The 22,999-nt window shown below is 39.3% G+C and overlaps 1 protein-coding gene across 1 annotated transcript in view; it reads left to right on the plus strand.

Annotated features, from left to right (window-relative positions):
* Fmnl2 (formin like 2) overlaps nucleotides 1-22,999 on the plus strand; it is a 246,944-nt gene that overhangs the window by 198,964 nt on the left and 24,981 nt on the right. Inside the window, exons 10-15 of the mRNA XM_033757229.1 lie at nucleotides 11,736-11,810; nucleotides 15,450-15,560; nucleotides 18,432-18,581; nucleotides 20,571-20,672; nucleotides 22,321-22,633; nucleotides 22,943-22,997. Of these exons, the coding sequence (XP_033613120.1) occupies nucleotides 11,736-11,810; nucleotides 15,450-15,560; nucleotides 18,432-18,581; nucleotides 20,571-20,672; nucleotides 22,321-22,633; nucleotides 22,943-22,997 (806 nt within the window). The remainder of the gene's footprint in view (nucleotides 1-11,735; nucleotides 11,811-15,449; nucleotides 15,561-18,431; nucleotides 18,582-20,570; nucleotides 20,673-22,320; nucleotides 22,634-22,942; nucleotides 22,998-22,999) is intronic.

Below are 22,999 nucleotides of genomic sequence, written 5' to 3' on the forward strand. Positions count from 1 at the left end.
TGATCCACTGAATATTGGGATAAACACAAGAGAGGATAAAGATCTATTCAAATACTTAAGAGGATACATTCAGTTAAAAAAAAAAGTATCCCAATCACAGCAAACGAATATGATGATCTGGGGATTTATTTTTAGGTGAAAGAATTAAATTTTGTTTTAATTAAATTATTACCAATTGGGCCAGGGATTTAGCTCATTGGTTCCCCTGATTGCCTCGCAAATGCAAGGCATTTTTGATCCCTGGTACAAAAAAAAAAAATTAGTTTTTTTTAAACTATTGGTAAATGCCAAATTTAGATTCTTAGTTGTGCATGAAAGACAATGAGTGAGAGAACAGGCTTAAATAGAGGTGATTGGAGTGAGTGTGTGTGATCCTCCAATCCAAATACAGATGAGGGTTGTAACTAAGGAGGTAAATTGTACCATAACTCCTCTACAAAGGAAAGAGGCAACGCTGGCCTGGGCTAGAGGGGATGGTCAGGAGAGACTGAAAGGATTCTTGGCAGGTCTGATATCTTGTGCTGCATATTCTTTTTAGGTGAGAAATTAGTCCGGTAGTTACTAAATCCCTTCTAATTCCACAATTTTATGATTCTGGATAATTTTCTCTATATTTGCCTATTTATAGAATATATGTTCACATGAAATAGCTCCATCTGAGAAAGGTGAAGTGCTTCTTTTCTTTGTTAACAGTTATAAAAACTAAGTACTTAGATAATAAAAGGATAGGTGCCTTCATTTACAAACAACAATGAAACAATGTGGCCAAGGCCAGTTAACAGTATAGTAACAAGCTTATAATTGATCACTGTAATTTTAGGCTATGTTAGTCAGTGTCTGTTACTATAACGAAACACCTGAGGTAGTCAGCGTAGAGAGAGAAAAGATTATTTTTATTCATGGAACTGGAAGTTGTAGTTTCAAATCAGATGACACCTTGCTTTGGGAATATGTAATAGCAGAACTTTGTAGTGAAAGTGTATAGTGGAGCAAACTATTTGCATTATCAGTCAGGAGGCAGAAACAGGAAGGGCCCCGGTGGCACAGTTGCCTTCGAAGGCATGCCCCCAGTGAACGAGGCCCCACTTCTAGAGGTCTGCTGCACCTCCCAATAGTGCTACCTGGGATCCAACCTTTAACACAGGGGCCTGTGGGAGATGTTCAGCCTCCAGACTACAGCACACCATATCAGTGATGTTAGTCCCTGTTTCCCTTTTAGAACCACCTGGAAGGTGGCCGAAGCAGTCTCTTGATTCAAGTCTCACTTAAAACATCTGCAGTGTGTATCTCATGTGGTGGAACATGTCTATAATCCTGGCACTCTGGAGGCTGAGGCAGGACAGTCACTATTTTGAGCCCAGCTTTGGCAACTCAGTAACTTAGCAACAGCATGTCTCAAAGTAAAAGACATAAAGGGCTGACAGTTGAGTAAAGTACAAGGGCTCTGGGTACAAGAAAAACAGTAACAATTATAAGATGTCTAAGGACTTTGCTGTTTCTTTAGTAAGAAAGTAAGCTGGATATGCAAGTTAAGTAGTTAGTACCTGCCCTTAGTGAGGACCGGTCTGTGGAAAAATCCCTAGCTTGAGGAGCTTTTGAAAAAATGAGCTTTTGAGCCATCCTTTAAGCTTTTCATTTCCCAGTTCCCCTGTCAGACTCCAAACTCTGTTCTGTCCATTGTTGTTGAGCACCTATTCTTTATTCTTCACTGCGGTGGTGCTTGTGGCTCCTGCCCAACTCTCATTCGATGTATCATTCTGCTGAGGGTATATATTCATGCTTAGTTTTCATTCATAATTGAAACATACTCAGAAGAAGAAAATGGCCCCGGAGTTTCTGGTTATGGTCCAACAATCACTGTCAGGTCCTTTCATCATGAAGTTGAGCTCTCTGACAGAATTTCCCCTCCGCTCTGCTTCACTGGAGAGTGGAAATGACCAGTCACAGTAACATGAGCTATAGGCTCGGTTTGGTTTTGGCTATGGAATATGAAGCCTCCTTCTTCACCAATAAATATACCAGCAACACATGTGGTAGCCCACATTTTCTGGTACACCACCAAGAGCAACACTGGATTTTCCATTTTGAGGTAGTTTCCAGGAATAGGTGTAAAACTAGTGAATAGTGTTTTCTGTGTGGTAGGTGTTAAGGACATGTTTAGTGTATCAGCAATAGATAGTACTCTTTGTTCTTTGTATAGGTGTTCTTGATTGTTTACTATTATAGTGTGTTAAGGTCCCAGGGTAAACCAATTGTAGATGTTGCTCACCCTTCTTTCTTTTCTCTCCTCCCCCCTTCGTGCTCGCTCTTGCTCTCTCCCTCTCACTCTTTTGACAGGGCCTTGCTATGTAGTCCAGGATGGCCTTGAACTTGCGTTTTCCCTGCCTCAGGCTCCTTCCTAAGTGCTACTTGTGGATTGATTGCGTCTGATTCTCTGAGCTTTGGGTAATGCTTGTTCTGTCTCTGTTCCATGTTGGGGAACTCTGTCTCTATACTACTCTCATAATATTGCTTAGAATCACATTCACTCAGATTGGGGAAAGAGTATATCTAGCCTTGTTATGAGTTTGTTACGTGTGTGTACATGTGACAAGGATGGCATCTGCCAGATAAAACCCGAGTACTGCTGTCTATCCTGGCAAATTCTGGGTGATGTACTCGATCTTGTTACACATAAGAGCTGAAGGAAATTTTTTTTTTCCTACCTTGTAAAGTGGTAGAGGGCTCCTTTCTCTATAAGGAACCACTCTTACCAGCACCGAGTGAGGTGGCATCATCTTCACGTAGAAATCACAGATTCATGAGGACTTTATATAGTATTGTTGTTTCCCAAACAATTTAGCAGGAAATTTTACTATTAAATATCCATTATTTGCTGAGGTTTTGGTTTTAAGAATTCATTATCTTTATAAAAATAAGGAGGCCATTATCTAAGTCAGTAGTTCTCAAATTTTTGGCCTCTGGACCTTTCTTCATGCATTTAAAATAGTACTGAGGCCCCCAAAGAGCTTTCATCTATGCAGGTTGTTATATAATGCTGCTTACCATATTAGAAATTGTAATGAACGTTTGATGTTTATTTATTCCATTTAAAAATAATTTAAACTCCTGATATGTTAATGCAACTTTCTTTTTTAATTAGAAAAAACCACCCCTCCCGTCCTGTCCATGAAAATAATAGCTGTTTTAATCATCTCATGCTACCATTACAAAATACTATAGTTTGGGTAGCTTAAAAAACAAAAATTTATTTTCTTAAAGTTCTAGAGGCTGGAAGTTCAAGACCAGGGTACCAGCAAAGTTGGGTTATAGTGAGGACTATCTTCCTGGATTGTAGAAGGCTGCCTTCTCATGGTGTCCCAACGTGGCCTTTACTTGGTGTGTATGCATGGAGAAAAAGATTTTCCTCTTCTCTCTGTATAAGGCCACTAAGCCTATCTGATTAGAACCCCACCTGACCTCATTTATCCTTAGTTATAATACAACACAATAAAATCCTTATCTATGAATATAGTCATGTTAAAGTTGGAGATTTAACATGCGAATTTTGTGGAAATACAGTTCAGTCCATTGCGGTGGCATATTTTTGTGTTAAAGTCTAGCTTAATAAATGAAACCTGTGTTCTTATATCAACTTCTGTGTAAGTTATTTGTATTGTTATTTGGTTGAAGTAGAAGAAAATCAACCCCACACAGCTAAGTAGATGGAATAGAAAGAATTTTAACAGCATTTCAGGTAACAATGGAAATTCTTTGATAATTTAAAGACATGAGATAAAAAATGATTTTTATAGCCTGCAAAGTGACCTCTGAACTGTACTAATGACTTCTAGTGCTCTGCATTAGAATCTGCTTTCCTGTCTTCAACTTAATTCATTATTTTGGTTATTTTGAAATGTTCAGTGTTTAATAGTTCAGTGGTTATTTGGAAAATAACTATTCATTGAATTACTCAGATATTACATTTATTGCCCCATTTCATAATGCATTGAATTTTAAAAATCACATTCATTATTTCACCACTGGTCTCTTCAGAAAAGTCTTTAGATATAGGGAGATGTCAGGCTCAGGGTGGTGAATACAACTTTTCTAAAATATTCTCTCTCTCTCTCTCTCTCTCTCTGAGAACTCAGTTTTTATCATTGGCAAAAATGCTCCTATTTTTAAAAGTTTTCCTTCATTTTTCAAAAAAAATATTTACCAAGTATCTAGGTCTAAATAATTATAGCTTGCCAGGTATTCTTTAAGAACAAGAGAATGAGTTGTTCATTTTGCAACTAGAATAATCACAGAAGTGCCTTTTTTTCAATTAACTGCACATCAATATGCAGCAGAAGTACTTCATGCAGACTTCCCATATCACCATATAAAATATTGTGTATTTATACAAAAAATTGTATTTAAGACTTAAGTAAAAATTAATACTTTTTACTGTTTCATCAAGGATACTCAAGTGAAACTGGCTGTTTTTAAAAACTGAGACTGCATGGCTATGAAGAGTACAGTGATTACTGCTATAATTGGGTGCTGCTGCTACTGCTGCCAGTGGTTTTATTCACCCACTGTTCCTTTTTCATTGAGTATTGTGCAGATGCCAACTCTAAAAAAGACAAGTCATCCTCCTAGAAATTCCCTATTTGTGTTTTATTTATGCTCTAAGTGGATCAGAGATGACCAGGCAAATCAGTGAGAGTAATCTTTACTCATTGTAAGGATTCAAATGCAAGTCTTTTCCTGGAAATACTCTCATTGATAAGCCAAGAAATACTATTTTACCAGCTATGTGATCATTTTTTAGCTGAGTTAAGATGGCATAAAATTATCTATCATAGGTAGCCTTGAAAGAATCGGTTTATGTCCTCCCTAACAACCAGGAGATGGGAGTCTTGCATTGAAGTCAGATTTAATTTGAACATTAGGAATATTTCCAAGAGAAGTCACTTATGAAATACTGCATCATGGATCTTTACGCTTTAGAATTTGATGAAGGCCCTCTTCTCCTAGAGGAGTGGTATGTCAGTGAGTGGGCCTTTGGGGGATTTTTACTAGTCTTTTGCTTTTGCATCAGGATTTTTTATTCAGTATAGCAAAATACATGCATGGAAAGTAAGCTAGTCATCTGGATCCTTTGTGTGCCTGCTGCCAAACATCTGGATATTTGGAAACATCTGGAAAAGTGACTGAAGTTTTCACAGGAGTGTTTAGTGTTATGCAGATGAAACCTCAGGCTCATAATGAGTTGTATCCCGGGCCAAGATGGGTAGAAATGTTTTATTAATTATGAAGAAAGAGTTGACCAGATTGCAGAATAATTCAGTTGCTTAATATTCGTTTGGTTTTACTTCATTGGAGTGAAATAAAGTTGTTTAGCTTTAGAGCATTTCAATTAGATGAAAATATCTGCCTTAAATCCTAAGGGGACTTGAGAGCCAGAAGCAGGTCTAGCGGTCTGCTTCGGTTATGGTAGCATTTTGGGGTCTGTGTATAAAATAAAAGACCCCCCCCGTGACCATTGAACACCCCAGAAAAGTTGTTTTGTCAGGCCCATGTGGTATCAGTAACCATCAAAAAGATGGTTTTTACCTAGGACTAAGTATGGAATAATTGTTTACTTCATGAGATCTTGGAAGGAAAAGGACCTTTTGTTTTCAGGCAGGCCTGGAGAAGGGTGGTATAATCATTCATAACAGAGTGTGCCTCTAAAATGGTGCCTTCCTGCAGGGAGCCCCTCGGATCACAGGGGCCTATTGTGAGGAGAGAAAAAGAAAGCATTGAGGGAGTCGCCAGGCAATGGAGCAGGGAGGAAACATTTAAGCAAGGGGCCTTTAATTTTTACAGAACCAACCCAGGAACATTTAGAGCCACCTCCTAAGAGTCAGGCCCGATCTGGCTGCAGGTGTGCGGTGCCTTGGGAACTATTGCCAGGGAAGCCAGAGATGGTCACTGACCTTGTAGCGGGGCAGAGAGGTGGCTGAAGGCGGCTCATTTCAACATCTAACATTCTTGTCAGGATAACATTCTTTATTACAAAACTTTTGTAAAACTGTCTTCTCCACACTCTGTCTTTAGGGAAATCATCTGCTAACCTCTGCTCACCCTTAGAGACACTTTAACCCACAGCCTCCTCTGTGTCCAGGGCCCTGGATTTATGCAAATAGCTTGGGACACTGTTCAGAAATGCCTTTCACAGATTTCGGAGAACATAGTGGAGTTGTTTTTTGGCAGGAGCTGTGCTTTCACTTCGGTTCTCATTTCAGTGAAAGTGTATCTTGCTTGTCAGGGAGTGGCCTGTTTTATCTGGCAGGGTAGGATTTATCAGCTTCCCAAATTGGAGGGAACCATCTGGGATGAGGTAATTGTGCTTTGGCCCTTTTGCCTGGTATTCAAAGCCTGTATAGCTAAGTGCATCTCTTGAGTGTTTTGGTGTGGAGTTTCCATGCTGCTCAGTTTGGGTAGATCATGTTTCATGGGCATGCTAGATTAGAATTTTAGAGCTTCAAGGTACTGAGTTTTATTTTATTTTTTTAAACTTTTATTAGCAGTGAAACCTGCCCTCCCCCCATCCTAAGAAATCTTAATAGGCAACTCAGTACAATAAGATGGTTTTGGGTCTTACTGAGGAGAGGAGATGTCCCCCAAACCTTCCTGTTGTTACTTCTCCTTTCCCTGCCAAGCTCTCAATTTCTGGAAACCACCAAAGCTCTGTAACCCATAACACATCTGTATCTTTAGTACCTTGGTAATCCTTATGGCTTTTTTGAGGCGGGTATTGGGGATTGAACTTGGGTCCTTGTGCTTGTGAGGCAGGCAGCAGAACCACTGAGCTAAATCCCCAGCCCCTATCCTATGGCTTTTTAAAGTATCACTTGAAAACCAGCAGTATATCTAAGGCTCTCAAAATAATGAATGTGAAAGTGAAATTTAGGGCTGTTCACTAAGTTGTCCAAACTAATAGCAGGGTCATGGCAGACCCATGACATATAACCTAGGTTTTATGATACTCTTTAATAAGCCACGTGCTCCTGTTTCTGCCCTCATCAGTGTTAGAGCTTAAAGGTGTACAGAGGGGCAGTTGTGTTAGGCAGGATGCCAGAAGGTTGGGCAGCTCAGTGCTGTGTTAGCAGACTGAAGTCTGTAGTTCAGGATTGGGTCCTGAGCATATTTACTTTATGCAGTGTCAGTCAGGGACAGTGAACTTATTCCCATGGGACTGATTTATAGGTGATTTGTAATGAAGATACCTCTTAATTTACAGTGAAGTACTTGCTTTGTCAGGGCATACACTTTTATCTCTCCTCTGATTGGCTTGATTTCTGGTAGCCTGGCTGTTAGCATTGGAAGTCCAGTTCCTAAAAGAGACAAGTAATGTACAAAAGGTCTCCTTTCCAGTTGGCTTTGCTCTTCTTGGTCTTTCCCTAGCTCGTAAATGTGTTCCCCACCTCCAACTACTGTTATGAATATAGAAAATGGATGTCAGAGCTGCTGGGGGAATGCCTGAGAATTTAAATTTGTCACGAATAACAAATTTCGCTGCAGTAGTTTAACTTTTTCATTAAGTTTCCACATTATATATTGTCCAGCCTTTGTTGGCAGATGGAAGTTATATGCAGCAACGTATAACATGTAATAATATGTATGTAAAAATATACCCTTGGCTCTTACATATGTTTTGATGAGGCCCTTGAGAGCATTCTCGAGAAGGCCAATGTGAGGATTCTAAAAATAGCTGAAGATCGTGTCTTTTTCTTTCATTCTCACCAGTTTTCTGAAAGGAGGCCAGTTCAAAGGAGTTCGTTCAACCTAATGGTCCTGTTTTAACCAGTGTGTGGGGGTGGTCCAGATGTGAGCAGTATGAACTAAGACAACTTAACTTTGATGTGGGACATAAGTTTTTACCAACCTTTCCAAAGCATATCTTCCCATTTCCTGTGGGATCATAGTCTACACTTGTTTAATGATTGCTACATTCATATAGAAATAAATTTTGAGTCTGGTTTGCATGATTTTTTTCCTTCAGCAGAAATGAAATGAGGTCTTGAAACTCATGCTACAGAAGGATGTCAGAGAATACTGCTCCAAATTCAGTACGTAAGAGTGGGCAAGAGGCAGCCTCCTCCTTTATATAAAAGAGATAAGGAGAGCTTATAGTAGGGTCATTGTAGTTGTTACAGTCATGAAGACAGCATCCCTTTCATGGTTTCTCAAACCTGGAATCTATATTAGCCACATGTCATTTTATGTGTTCAAATTCTTTCCACCAAGTTTATAGCAGCTATTAAAGAGGAAGATATGTAAGTCCATTACTCTAGAGTCTAGAAGATTAAAGGTATTTCTCCTTTTCATAACACATATGTCCTCAACATGGATTTATCTGCTGACAAGATGAGGGATTTCAAAAGAAACGTGTATTCAGAGCTCATCTTAACATCTATTTCGTTCTTGTCTACTAGGCTACTACAGTGTTCTTTGGGGTGTTTACCTACCATAAAATTAATTTAGTATTTATTGTTTTGGATGTGGTGTCACCTCTCTTTATTAACAGGGTGATGCAGTCTACATGTGCTTTCCCTAGCCTTAGAACCCCCTCCCCTTTTAATACTCTGGATGCAACCCATGATTATTTGTAAATTACTTTGTTACTCATTGTACCTGTGCAGGGGAAGAGGCCTAATTTCTCTTGTGCCTATGATACTCAGGTATAGTAACTTATGATTCTTGATTTGCATTGCTTAGTTGGAAGTTGAATGCATTGGAAAGTTAATGGTATAGCTATATAGTTTATAGTTCATGGTCAAAAAGGCTGAGGATCAGCAGGGTGTAGTGGTGCACACCTGTAGTCCCAGCACCCTGGAGGATGAGGCAAAAGGATTACCACAAGTTTGGGGCTAGCCTGCACTCATAGTGAGTTCAAGGCCAGCCTTATTTAGAGTGAGAGTCTCCCCCCAACTTCAAGGCTGAGGATTAGATCAGTCTGACATTATATGAACTACTTCTTCCCAAATGCTGATCCAAAAACCAGTGAGGCCTTTTTACTTTTTCTTTCTTTCTTTCCTTTCTTTCTTTCTTTTCTTTCTTCCAGAGATTGAACTCAGGACCTTGTGCTTGCGAAGCAGGCGGTAGAAACACTGAGCTAAATCCCCGAGGCCTTTTTAAAAGTACAGATTCCTACTCCCCTCTCTGGAGATTGTCAACCAGTATGTCTCGATTTAGACTCAGGAATCTGCTGAGTTTAGAAGGTCTGTGGAAGATTGTGGTACACAGATGTCAAGTATTATATACACATTGACATGACTGTGATTTTTAATTATGTTCTTCATCTCTGTTGTCTCTGATAATTTTCAAATGGCTTTGAGTATTATCTCAAGAGTAATATGTTTATCTGAGCATTCTGGGCTATGTGGGAGTGGGTTTGTGAGGCTGGCTGTTGGGGACCTGGCTCTGTCCACTGTGTGGTGACCTTCCATCAGTTGGGGGGTATTTGCTGTCTCCCGAGTGTCTGTCCCTTTCATAAACAGAGGTCATCAGATGATCCATGGTACTTTCCAGCTTCCTAACATTCTTGGATCTGGCTGGCATTATCCTTCTAGAAATTGTATCTGTCAACACTGTTCATTGCTGGCTGTTGACTCTTCTAGTTTAGTGAGTGCCACTTCACTGAATAGGACCTTAATCATAGTCTACTTCTCAGGTGAACTGTGGCTACAGAGGCAAGGCGGCCTTTCTTCTTTTTCTTTTCCTGCCATTCCTAACCTCCCAAAAGAAAATTGAAGCAGACCATTCTCCTGAGAAACAAGCCTTTAGGCTGTGATGTCTACTAGAGAAAATTCAGGTTACAATTCTGACCCTTTCTAGGCCAATCCTTGGCAGTGTCAGCCACTGGGCCCTCTTTGCAGGTAAGGTACATTTGTCTCTTTGGATACAGATGTGGCTAGTGTCACAGTCTGGGGAGCAGGCTCTATACTACATTCAGCAGACCTTTTGTGTCCAGGAATTTGCTGTATTTTTTTCTAGAGGGTGCACTGAAGCACTGTGGCATAACATGCTATCCCCTTATATCTCTGGTCTTCATTCCTTCTGCAGCATCAAGGTAAACCATAATGCTTTTAAAATTATGCATTTCCATATCACCAAGTCCCACTCAGGACTGTTGAGTGAGACCCTCTAGGGTGGGACTGGGCAGTATGTTTTTTAAAGTCTTTTATTTTAGATTCCCCCTTCCGGTCCCTCCTCCACTTCCTCTAGACTGGGCCATACAATATTTCTCTGCCTTTTGAAATCTTTTTTTTTTATTATTATTAAGGCAAGATAATAAATGGAGAGTAGACATTTGTCCTGAGTTTGTTGGAAATATCCAGTTATGTAAGAGTAGAGCCTCGGAGATTGAAGGCTGTTGGCCTTAACATTCCCAACATAGGGTTCAGTCCCAGGAGTTCTCACCAAGATTTACTCCTAGTTTACAGTGGTCTGACAGTTCTTCATTTACTCTAAAACATGAGGGAGAATATCAGCAATTCACCCGTTTGTGAGGTATATATTAGCACAAGTACTTATCTTCTACTCAGTGTAATTCAACATATACAATTTACAATGTATTAAGCATTGATCAAGAATCTTGCCCATATAGTGGTGAATAAAACACAGAATTCTTGTTTTTGTGGGACTTTCTCTTCACCGATATCTATATATTTATATATGTTCATATAGAACTTCATATGACTGGGTTAAATGGTTGCATGATAGTGTTATGAAATAGCACTTTAGAATTCTTGAAAATTGCTCTGGGTATCCTTCAGATCACACATGGAACCAGAAAAATGTAGTTTAGCATGTGAAACCTAGGTTTAATTTGTAAAACCAGGGACACTGTGTTCTAATTTAACACATAGTCCACAGGTGGTTTATATAAATAATTTCTGAAGGCAGAACGAATAAACAAGTGAGCATGGGACTTTGTCCCCCGCCCAAAGGGAACAGAATTAAAGCTCTTCCTTTGATTCTTTGGAATAAATCTCCAAAGGGTTATTATTTTGCACAAATATTTCTTTGATTCTGTGGTTTTAGCTCTACATGTTTAATTCTGTGTATATGAAAATAACTTGGTGTCTTGGATTTTATTTTATCTGTGTATTTCACCCATGAAAGCATTAATTTGAGCTGAATGTATGTGTTTCAGGCCTATGGGAAGCTACTTTCAAAATTATTGTAAATTTCTATACTCACTTAAAGTAGGCTAATAATAGCTTACCAAAGTGCCTACTTTATTTCTATGTTGTAATTCACACACTAAAATTATTTGATTTAGTTAGATATATAAGCATATTGAATCTGTCTTTCAAGTAATTTAAATATTAAATTATTCGAATATTTTAGTATATCTTTTTTTAAGAGCACTTTGATAAAAAAGGAAAATTTAGTCAGTTTTTTAAACCATGAACTACATTCTTGGATTCTGAATGCATGCTAAAAATTGCTAGATTTGCAGAGACAACCAGTAAAAGAAAACACGTACAGATTTCAAAATATCAAGAGAATATGAAATAAAAACCAAGGATCAGCTTGCGGTCCTGATTCATGTGGCTGTTTGTGAGTTAACAAGCTTTGAAGGAGAAATAAGTAGTGTATGAGAGGGAGGAAAAAGACACTCTGGAAATAATTATTAGTGCTGAAATATCTGCATCTAATTTTGGAATGCTTATGTTTGAAATGTTACATCACAATAAAAATATATGTTTCAGGTTTGTGGAGAAAAACAGCGCTTTGAGAAGTTGATGGAACATTTCAGGAATGAAGACAATAACATAGATTTTATGGTAAGTTATTTTAGTACCGCATTCAATGAAGCAATCTCAAGTTCAGCACTTTTCCCCTAAGTCTGCGCGCACGCGCGCGCACACACACACACACACACACACACGCACATATAAATATACATACATATATTTTTGTTTTTATGGCATTTATTTACAGATTTATTCATTTCATCCACACTCCAGTAAAGGCTGAAAGTACTGATTTTTTTAGTAGCCATAAAGGGGGGAATTATGCAATTGTGAAAAAGAAGTTGAGGCCTGGTAAAAATGCTTACAGTTGCTAACTTTAAGTAGTGAAATGTATCGATGAAATCTTATTCTTTTGTGTTCTTGAAGGGCCCAGTCAATGCCCTTCTCCACACTATATTCCCAAACATGAAGTGCTTTCCTTACAAATGACTGTAATTCTCCCCCAAGTTAATATGTAGTAGTTATTAGTTATTTTCCCCTTTGATCTCTTTGCTGCTTTAGTAATTCTGGGAGGGCATAATTGTACTGCAGCTCTTCTTGCAGGTTAGATCTCATGCATGTGGTTCCCAGGAGTCCTGTCTTTCTCAGGGAAGAGCAACAGCAGAGTGAGCTTCAGTACTTGTGAATTCACGCACCCAATCTGAAGAAGGAATTTCTTGAGACATTACTTCTGAATGTACCAGATCTTCAGGCTTTGACCTAATCCAGTTGTTGTAGAGAACTTATGGACCCAGGAGATTCTTATCTGGGTTTAGTCTCTCAGATCACTTCTAGCTAGAACAGGTATCCTGCATAGTTTTTACATGGCAAAGCCAGTGCTTAGGGTGCCAGGTGAAGCTTTAATTTGGATAGCTTCAATTACTGTAAAATGTGAAACAGCTTTTCAAATATCTGATCTTTTGAAATGAATTCTTTTTCCTGGGAACTAATAAGACAGGGTCTCACTAGGCGGTAGTTCAGGCTATCGTCGAACTCATTTTGTAGCTCAGGCTGGCTTTGAATTTGTGTTGATCCTCCTGCCTCAGCATCCTGAGCGCTAGGGTTACACGTGTGTGCCTCCATGCCCATCAGGGAACTAAAATTGTATATGCATCCTAGCCTTTAGCCTCTTCCAAAATCAACGAGAAAGGTGAAATTCTTTTCAAAGAAGCTTTTCTGTTTTTATACCAAGTTATTTGCTTTCAAAAAGATAAAAGTAATTGTGAAACAAAGGTTACTTTGACTTTTTAAATTCTTGTTATTATAATTTTTGGAGACATTCAGGCTAATTCTGGCACTGGTGATACATTTGTAAAGAGGTTCATCCCTTGGCTCGTATTACCAATCTCTTTCCTGTGCCTCCTTAGGAGGAAGTTGTTTGCTCTGTTAGAGCTGAGTTGGCAAACTAGAAGTCTTCAGGCTGAAGCCAACCTACAGGCCTGTAAGTTTATTTGGGCAATGAGGGTTAAAAACAAAAAAAATTTTTTGGAGTATGGTTCATAAAAGTGAGTGAGTTTTTAAAAATTAGAAATGTCTGATAACATTAGGTCCTTACCTGCTAAGCAGAGGTATGCCCTGTAGAAGCGCATAGCCCCTGGTCTTACCTAAAGGTGTCTCCAGTTTGAGGTGTCTCACTTGAGTTTCTGCTGAAATTACAAAAAGCTCATTACAACACCTGTACCATTCATTCACAGAATGGTCCAGCCCATTTCCTGTTGGTGCGCTTACCCATATGGACAGGCACTGAGCTACCTATTCACAGGTACTCTGTGTTGGATTCATGGGTTATCTAAAGCAATTGCTTCTTTAGCATATAAAACTCAGTAGGTCAGTTAGACCTCTTTTTTACAAGAGAAATGAAAAGATGCCAGAAATAAGCCAGTTTTTACCTCCAGAAATTGAGGCTTTTGATGAATTATCTTGGGAATACACTTAGGTTGCCCAGCCTCCCAAACAACATATTCTTTATAACATATAATATAAATTCTTCTAGTCTAGTGTGAGACTTTGTTTTGTATTTTTGTTGACGAAAGCAAATAAGACCAGATTGAATCTTCATGTTCATTTAACTGTATTAACCTGAAATAACTTATTGGTAATTTCTATAGAATCCCCTTGTAACCTAGAGAGTTTACACATCTTCCAAAGATATCCAGTGTATAACATATTAAAAAATAACTCAGCAAAAACAATTTTTAAGAAGATAAGTATAATTAGACTTGGGGAAGAGAGGAAGAATAATGTGGTTCTCAGAGTAATTATTCATCTGGGTCTCTCAGTCATCTTACCTTTTTGCTAGAGCCTGTGCTGGATCAGAGCCATAAAGGGAAAGCATGAATAAGATACTGAGTGTCAGATGAAAGAAAAATATGTCAGTTGAGCTCTATTTTTTTGTTCATTTGTTTTGAGAGGATCTTACTGTGTAGTTCAGGCTGGCCTTGAACTCATGATGTAGCCCTGGCTGGCCTCAAACTCATGGCAATATTTCTGCTCACCCTCCTGAGTGCTGAAATTACAAGTGTGCACCACCATATCCGGCTGAGCTCAATCTTTTATGTTCCAAACTGGAGACTGGGTTTCTCTGGGACAGGTCTCAGGGCCACTGATGCCATGTGCTGACAAAATAATAAATGCAAAGCTTTTATGGAATAGAAACTGGTTGATTGCAATGAAAATATGGGTCAAAGACCTTTTAATGTCCTGTTGGTAGGGTTAGCTCACAGTGAAGTTTTGGAAGTGATTATCTTGTGGAGAGGCTATCCTTTGTATATTGATATTTTATATAACATGTAAACGATAATTTACTTGGTTAGCTCTGTATATCCATATTCTTAGGAATAGCTTTACTGAAGTACAGTTAACATACTATCCGCTTTGCCTACTAGAAATGTACAAGTCACTGAATATTTAGTATTTTCACAGGATGATGCAGTTGTCACCTCAGGTTAATTTAGAACATTCTCTCACCTTCCCTGATTCCATTAGCAGTCACTCCACATTTACTAAACCCTAGCCTGAGGCAACCATTCACTTATTTTTGTATCTCTATAGTTTGGCCTATTCTAGATATTTTACATGAATGGACTCAGAATATGTGATGTTTATTTAGACTGGCTTTTGTCATTTACCAGGATGTTTTCAAGTACATCTCTACTGTAACATATTTCAATGCTACATTTCTTTTTGTTGTTATACCATATCCATTAAATACCTATACTATGTTTATCCCTCTGGAGGTGGACACTGGATTCTTTTCACATTTTGGTTGTTATGGATAATGGTACTGTAATCATTTGTATACAAATTTTTATATGGACAGGCACTTTTATTTTTCTTAGCTAGGAGTAGAATTGCTACATTTTGAGGAAATGTCACATTTTTCAAAGTGGCTGCATCATTTTACATTCCCTGTAGCATTGGGAATTTTCTCTATATCTTTGCCAACATTTGTTTTTGTATTTCTTTTTTATTACAGCCATACTAGTGGGTGTGAACTGGTATCTTATTGTGATACTTCTATGACTTTTTAAATTTAAAAGTTATAAAATAGTTTTAAAGATCCAATGAAATGAAGGAAAATAAAATTGGTAAGTAAGCCTAGAACTGTGAAATTAAGAGCATGTGACTGTGATTAAACTGATTAAAAAGTAAGTTTGGAGCCCATCTAACTCCTTGGGAATTTTATTTCAGGTGGCCTCTATGCAGTTTATTAATATTGTGGTCCACTCAGTAGAAGACATGAACTTCAGAGTTCACCTCCAGTATGAATTTACCAAGTTAGGCCTGGATGAATACTTGGATGTGAGTACAGCTCTGCTCTTTGGCTTCACTATAAGTACTGATTTATCACCTACCCTTAATGCGTCCTTCCACCGTGGCTAAAGAAGTTTTGGTGCACAATGTGGTCAACTCCTGCCATGCTAGTTAGAGGGACCAGTCTGAGTGATGATGCAGTCTGCCAGAGAAGCTGAATTCTTGCAGACCTCCTGGGATTTCCTGGGCTCCAGGCCTCAGATAACCTTTTGCAGCCTTGCTCAGTTTCCCTCTGCTTTTAAGCTCTGTATGGTCAAGTCTTATTGGATCCTTCATTCAGGCTGCACCGTGATTTGCATTCTTGGTGACTCTGGGGATCCCATCTGGGCAGGAAAAGTCAAACCAAGACTGCTGTAGAATGATGAGTAAATGCTTAGTATTAAAAAAAAATGAGGAGATGGGCACCAGAGACTTCCCCCTGAAGCTGTTAAATTCTGCTTAAAGTGTTTGTGGCTTTAGAAGTTCCACTTTCAATTCTTTGGAGAACAGAACTCACCGTTTTTTTTTCATACTCCCTTGCGGAAGTGCTCAGCCAGTTCCCTGAAGTTCTTCAGTTAAGAAGCAGAAAGTTGATGTGACAATCATAAATGACTTGGGTAGCTATATGAGGAAAGGATCTGCCCCCTCCCCCTTCTGTACTAGAGATCAAACTCAGGACCTTGCGCTTGAGAGGCAAGAGCAGTGCCACTGAGCTAAATCCCCAGCCCCAAAATGGAAACATCCACTTTTTTATATACTGGGGATCAAACTCGGGGACCTTGCACTTACTTGGGAGGCAGGCAGCAGCACCACTGAGCTACATCCCCAGTCCTGTCCCTACTTTTTTTTAAGTAAAGCAAAGGTTTTGATTCTGGATCAATGTATAGGGTTACATCTGATGATGACAGGGTGTTTCCCTGAGTTTTGACTTTTAGGCAATTTTTTTTTTTTTCCTTAGGATTGGTCCATTTAAACTTGGGAGACCACTAGTGTGATAGCGCAGGAATGCATCACTTGCATTTCAAGGCTGTTTTTAGCAACGAAGAAGTAGAAGCACTTCCCATGGGCATTTCCAGAGTTCAGCTGCCCATCTTCATTGGGAATATAGCCAGGGGATCACACATGGTACCCTCACTTGATGAGGGCAGAATTACAGAGCTGGTTACTTTCAACCTGAGAGCCTCCCTTTCTACACCAGTGTGCCCCCTAGCAGACAGCCCTAATGTCTACAGAACCAACTCAGGGAGACCTAGCCCAGTTGCCAGTAAAAAGTTGTTGGAATGATTTTCCTTTTTATTTAAAGACCCACTGATGTCACTAAAGTACCCTTCTTGTGCTTCCAGTTTGAGGTCTGTTTTCTTTCCTCATTTTTATCCTCTGAGACTATGTGTACAGTGTTCTAACAATACCTAAGTACATAGATTTTTAATGGTGATCTGGGCTCAGGTTTATGATGTCTTACTTTAGGGTCCAAGTTTTAATGACAGGTAGTAGCATGTTAGTTAATACCCCATTAGTCATTGTAAATCTTGTGAAAAGTCCCACGCTGCTTCTTTTTCGTTTTATTTTGTAGCCTTTGCCCTTATTGAGAAATCTTTTCTATCCCGATTCCTAAACTGAGATGAAACACACTCTTTAGAACAAGCCAAGATGTAGTATTTCAGGTTGGACCTAGGTTGGAGAATGCATTGCCCTGAGAATTTATACAAAGCAAAGTTCCTCTTAAAAGTTTAACATTTTGAAAAACTTATTGTGTATAACTACTTCATTAGTTCATAAAAGCAGTAAATATTTATTAGCATCTACATGCTAGGTGTCAGTCTAGCAGCTCACCAGTCCCCAGGAAATCATAATTTATGTTTCCTGTAGGGAGGAGTCACTGATGTACTGGGCTACTCATGTTGCCACAGAGTGAGCTGGTCTCCTTCTGTGTGCCTCCTCTGGGAAGCAGTGAACTGGACAAAGCTTGCTGATCTGTGCTTTGTGCATCCCTGAGGATTCACGTGGGCCGCTTCCCTAGGGAAGAAATCTGGTAGTTTGTACTAAAATAAGGCCAGGGCTTAGTATTAACTCTCCCATTGTCTCCCTCACCTTCCATGCAATTCTCTTCACTTGTCTGCCCCTTGGCCACCTCTGGAAGCACCATCACTACTCAGGCAAGATACCAGTCACCCCAGTCTTCTGTACTGCCCAGATATGCTCAAGTTTTAGGTTGTGACTGTTCTTTTGCAAAGCTGTTTTTGATTTTTCTGTTGACTTGTTTCATTTAAATAAAAAATGTTTTAGATTGCAGTGCAACTGCACAGGATTGGGAAGACCCTAAACAGCCTGGCAAATGGAAATACACATGTATGACATGTTACATGTGCTTCCATGACTAGGCAAGTAAAATGCAGTGATTACCCATAATAGTATTTCAATGTACATACATGTATCTGTGAAGATAGGCACTTATTATTAAGCAGACATATGACTTTTCTGAATGATTAAGCTTTGGCTTGTGTTGTTTTATAAAACAGTTTATTGAGTTTAAATATTAAAAAGGATGTTTTGTTACCTATGTACATTAATTATATTATTCACTTTGTATATGGTGCAAGACAATTCTTCTTTACTCAGTGCGACCAGGGAAGTCAAAGATTGGACACTGTGTTATTATTATTATTATATTTTGGTACTGGGGATTGAACTCGGGACATTGCTCATGCAAGGCAGTCAATGGAACCACTGGGCTGAATCCCCAGCCTGAACACCATGTTATAGCCTCTTGGAAAAGCTGGATTTTTTTGGATCAAACAAAACTTAGAAACTTTTGGTTAGTTATATTCTCTTTCTACAGATAAATTAAGAGTACCTTAACCTGTAATTCTGGTTTTTTAGAAGCTGAAACACACAGAAAGTGATAAGCTGCAAGTACAGATTCAGGCCTACCTGGACAACGTGTTTGATGTAGGAGCTCTGCTGGAAGATGCGGAAACCAAGAATGCAGCCTTAGAGAGGGTGGAAGAACTGGAAGAAAACATCTCTCATGTAACTATAAAGAGAAAAAATTGCCTATGCTTCAACTATGTGCTGTGTGCAAAGCATAATTAGCATTAGCTTTTAATGGTAAAAAACTTGGAGTGTATGGAATGAGCTGCAACCCCCCTGAAGTGCTTCTGGTGATCCTAGTTATAGGCACAGGAGAGGGGATGATTAGCATTACCGAGAAGGAAATGAAGAATGGGAATTTGGCCTGAGATGAGGAAGTACTTTCTGAATGTGAACCATTACTTCTCAAAACAGACACAGTTCTGTGGACATCATTAGCTAGTGTCTCCATGAGTGTTTCAGAACATTCCTCTTTCATAATTACACAAATTCTCTTAGACTCAACAGTTGACATTTTTGAGAAAAGCAGGGAGCTTTCCCAATTGTGTTCCTCTTTGTAGAAGAGTACACTCTTAATATAATGTCAATTGTGTACCAGGACAAGGACTCAGTTTTCTTTGAGGGATATTTCTTGCCACACATCAACTCAAATGTGAGCCTGAAGGCCTTCAGAAGATTGTTGATTTGTTCATTCATGAAAGAAGCATTTTAATATTGAAAGAATGAGCAGATAAACCCAAGCATTGTGAGGGCCAGTTCTTTTCATGAATTGATGGGCACTTTTCTTGAATGTGAACTAAATCGTCTCTGTCTTAGTTACTTTCTCATTGCTGGAAAAAACATACCCAATTCTCACAAAGTTAAAGGAGGAAAAGTTTATTTTAACTCTTAGTTTGTAGAAATTTCTGTCCATAACTGGCTGTCTTCAAGGCAGAGCTGTGTGGCAGAGGAGAAACAGTCCATGGTAGGATAGGCAGGAAGCAGTGACTCTTCTTTTTTTCCCTTTTCCCCATCCAGGCTATAAGCCTCTTAGTTGGTACTGCCCACACCCAGGGTTGGGCTTTCCTCTGGTTCATCATCCTCACCCATGACTATGCTGAAACCATCAGGGGACTAACCCAATATTTCACACCCATGATCCAGTCACTCCCAAAAGCCCCACTTAAGAGCACATCGAGTGCTCGCTTCAGCAGCACATATATTAAGAGCGCATGAAGTTTTGGGGGGACGTCTACATTGAAACCGTAACAGTCTCTTTAAAGGAATACTATTTTTCTCTTTGAACATCCCATTTGCTTTCCCCTGCATTTTCTTCATGTGCTTCTTTTCCTTTACTGTTTATCATTACTTTGAAAATGAACATCTCCAAATAAACTGATAAACCAAAGCCCTTCCCTTTATAACTGCTGCAGTGACCTACTTAGTGTCTGCTTACTACTAGAATCAGCAGGCCCAATTATGATCTGAACTCAATCAGCATAAATATTCACTCTTCATCCCTAGTGCTTTTACTTATGATCCATTTTCAGTGAGACGTAAGATATCAGATGTTGTGCAGTCGCTGTGCCTTATGCAAAAAGCAGTGATTTTATACGTGGCTGACCCTGTCTTGTCTCTTGAAGCCCGTCAGCATGGCACGATGATACTTATACCCACTTTTGTAGCAAGCCACCTTTATTTGAAGTGCCCCTCCAAATGACTTATTATTTGTGTAGTTTGGGTCAAAACAAGCAGTTAGTAGTTTTTTTTCAGCTGGCTACTTATAATGAAAAAAGGAAGTTTTCTAAGTCAATTTTCAGGAGCTTTGCCTGGTGCCCCTTTCTTGGCTGGGGAGGTGGACCTCCCTTCCTCTTTTGCCTAACTGTTCCCTGTCTTGGCTAGTCCTGAAGGAATGGAAGGAGACCTGCAGTGTACGTGTCAAACACTAAGAATCCGACACATGGGTTTTATTGGGAATCATGTAAGAAGTATTAATTCCTGATAGAAGCATTGTGTGTTTGGAACTATATTAATTTTCCAGAAAGCAACATGTAGAACACATTCAGGGCTTCCTGCAAGCCCCTAAACTTGCATCTACACTTTCGGCGGACCAAGGACCTAATCAGAATATTCCTGTGTTGTGACCCAGCTTCCTTTTTAAAATTTTAGTTATCTGAAAAGCTTCAAGATACAGAGAATGAAGCCATGTCCAAGATTGTGGAACTGGAGAAGCAGCTCATGCAGAGGAATAAGGAACTGGATGTTGTCCGAGTAAGTGTGAGGATGGCAGCCACCCAGACAGGCATGGCGCGTGTGCTCCCTCTTTAGTCTCCTTCTACATGGAATACATCTATTTCAGAGGAATGCATTGGTGCAGCATAGCTATTGGAATAATTTCAGAGTTGGTATCAAGTGAGAAGTTGAGATGTATATACATGTGTGTGCAATCAAGTACTAGAGTTCAGTATTTCCTTATCGCAGATTTTGGGAGCAGCAATGGTTTCCTATCTGGGGGAGGCTGATTTGATTCTGTGGGTCACCCATTTTGTTGGAAATAAAAACACAGCATGGATTTAATTCATGCCACTTATTTATTTTTACTAGGGCTTGGACTTCATTGTATTTCTTTGCTTTGCTTCTACTCAAAACCAGATTTGGTGATTGCCATGGAAACGGAAATCATAATATAGGCTAGACCTAACAGCATTTACCCCCCAAACGAAAAAAAAAAGCAAAGCCAAACCAAGCCATTTTATTATCAGAGAATCCCAGTTACTTGGCCTTAGTGTTGTTTTGCCTTATATGTCAGGTATTTATGGTGTGTCATCCCTGTGCTTGGAATTGTGCAAAACATAGAAACACCAACATGCCTGGAGGGCTTTCAGGCAAATGGCTCGCCTCTATGCTACCATTAATGCAATGGCACATTCTATGTGATGGTTATGTCTGCGTGTGTTGCTTGACATTCTGACACATCCTCCAGTTAACTCTAGGAAATTTATTTTCTGGCACACCGTCGAGACACAGTTGAAGCATATGGACTCAATTCAAGTTCTGAGTCTTACATTATTAATAATAGACAGGGTGTGAAGAATGTTTCCCTGCCTGCTGGAGGTTTGTGGTGAGAGTTCACATGTGCAAGGCCCAGCAAGTAAGTTTAGTTCCATAAAACTTCTTTCACTCGAACCTCTGTGGGCACTTAATAAAGGAACCAGGGCAGTCTTTGAATTGAAAATTGTAACTTTTTTGTTTTCTGCTAAAAACTTAGACAGAAATAAGTAATTAGTGGAGGCAAGCTTTGTCCTATTTTGTTAGCTGTATTACTAAGGGGAAAATGTTAGAACAATTGCTGTCCTGAACTTGGTCAAGGGGCATTATGAGGGCCAGAGAAATCCATTCAAGGACAGTCAGTCCCTGGTACTCATGAATAGATTAGTCCTTGCTTTGCAGATTTTTTAATCCTAGTCTGTTTGCTATCCAAGTTGAATTTAGGGTTCCTTTGTCTGTTGTTAGCTGATATGTGTATCTAGGAGTTACAAATGAATTTTAAAATAAGTGCAAGAAAAACATGCTGCACTACCAGAACACCCTCAGGATATTTTGAAGTCAGCTTTTGGGAATAAAAGTCATTTCTGCTTTGTTCCTGTCTGTCTGCAGGGAAAATTGAGTTAGCAGCATTTAGTAGATGGAAAGAACTTTCATTCACAGTAACAGTTAGAATATACTGCATGCATTACAACTATAATTAATAATTACTAGGACTGTATAGGTTCTAGCTGAGTTTTGTAGAATTCTTATTTATATGAGTATCGTTTTTCTCTTTTTAAAGTTATCTCCCTTATCCTTAGTTTGTCAGTCTGATGGTCCTAAGTATGGATGTCATATGAAGACAAACTCTTGACTGTGGACTCTTTTCCAGGAAATCTACAAAGATGCAAATACCCAAGTTCACACATTAAGAAAAATGGTCAAAGAAAAAGAAGAAGCCATTCAAAGACAGTCTACCCTGGAAAAAAAGATTCATGAACTGGAGAAACAAGGGACCATTAAAATCCAGAAGAAAGGGGATGGGGACATCGCCATCCTGCCAGTCATGACTTCTGGCGCGTTGTCTGCAGGGTCCGAAGCAGTAATGGGTAGCTATGCGGGCCCAGCTACCGGGACCACCACGGCAGGACCCTTGCCCCCACCTCCTCCACCACTACCTCTGTCATCCAACACACCTGAGGCAGGTAAGAAGCCTTTACAAGAGAACTAAAACAGGACTGGGATGTCTGTATTTCTTCTTTTACTAATTATTTACATCCCTTGTCTGCTTATGATAGCATGTTCTTTTACTTACTGATTTGAAGAACTATTTATATTTTGAAATTAAGGATATAAATATTCATGTCACTGTTACATTATTTTCCCCATTTGTTAGGACATTTATAGTCTTTAAAGCAATCCTTTCAAGGGTTTTATGTTTGCATACTTTATATGTGACATGCTGCAAGAACACCATCCCTCTGTTTTCAAGGTCAATTTATTTTCTTCTTTAGGGCAAAATGGTCCCGTCACACCACCTACGCCACCGCCCCCCCCTCCCCCTCCCCCTC

This window comes from Fukomys damarensis, unplaced genomic scaffold (genome assembly GCF_012274545.1).
Source record: "Fukomys damarensis isolate Sample0158 unplaced genomic scaffold, DMR_v1.0_HiC HiC_scaffold_29, whole genome shotgun sequence".
NCBI lineage: Eukaryota > Metazoa > Chordata > Mammalia > Rodentia > Bathyergidae > Fukomys > Fukomys damarensis.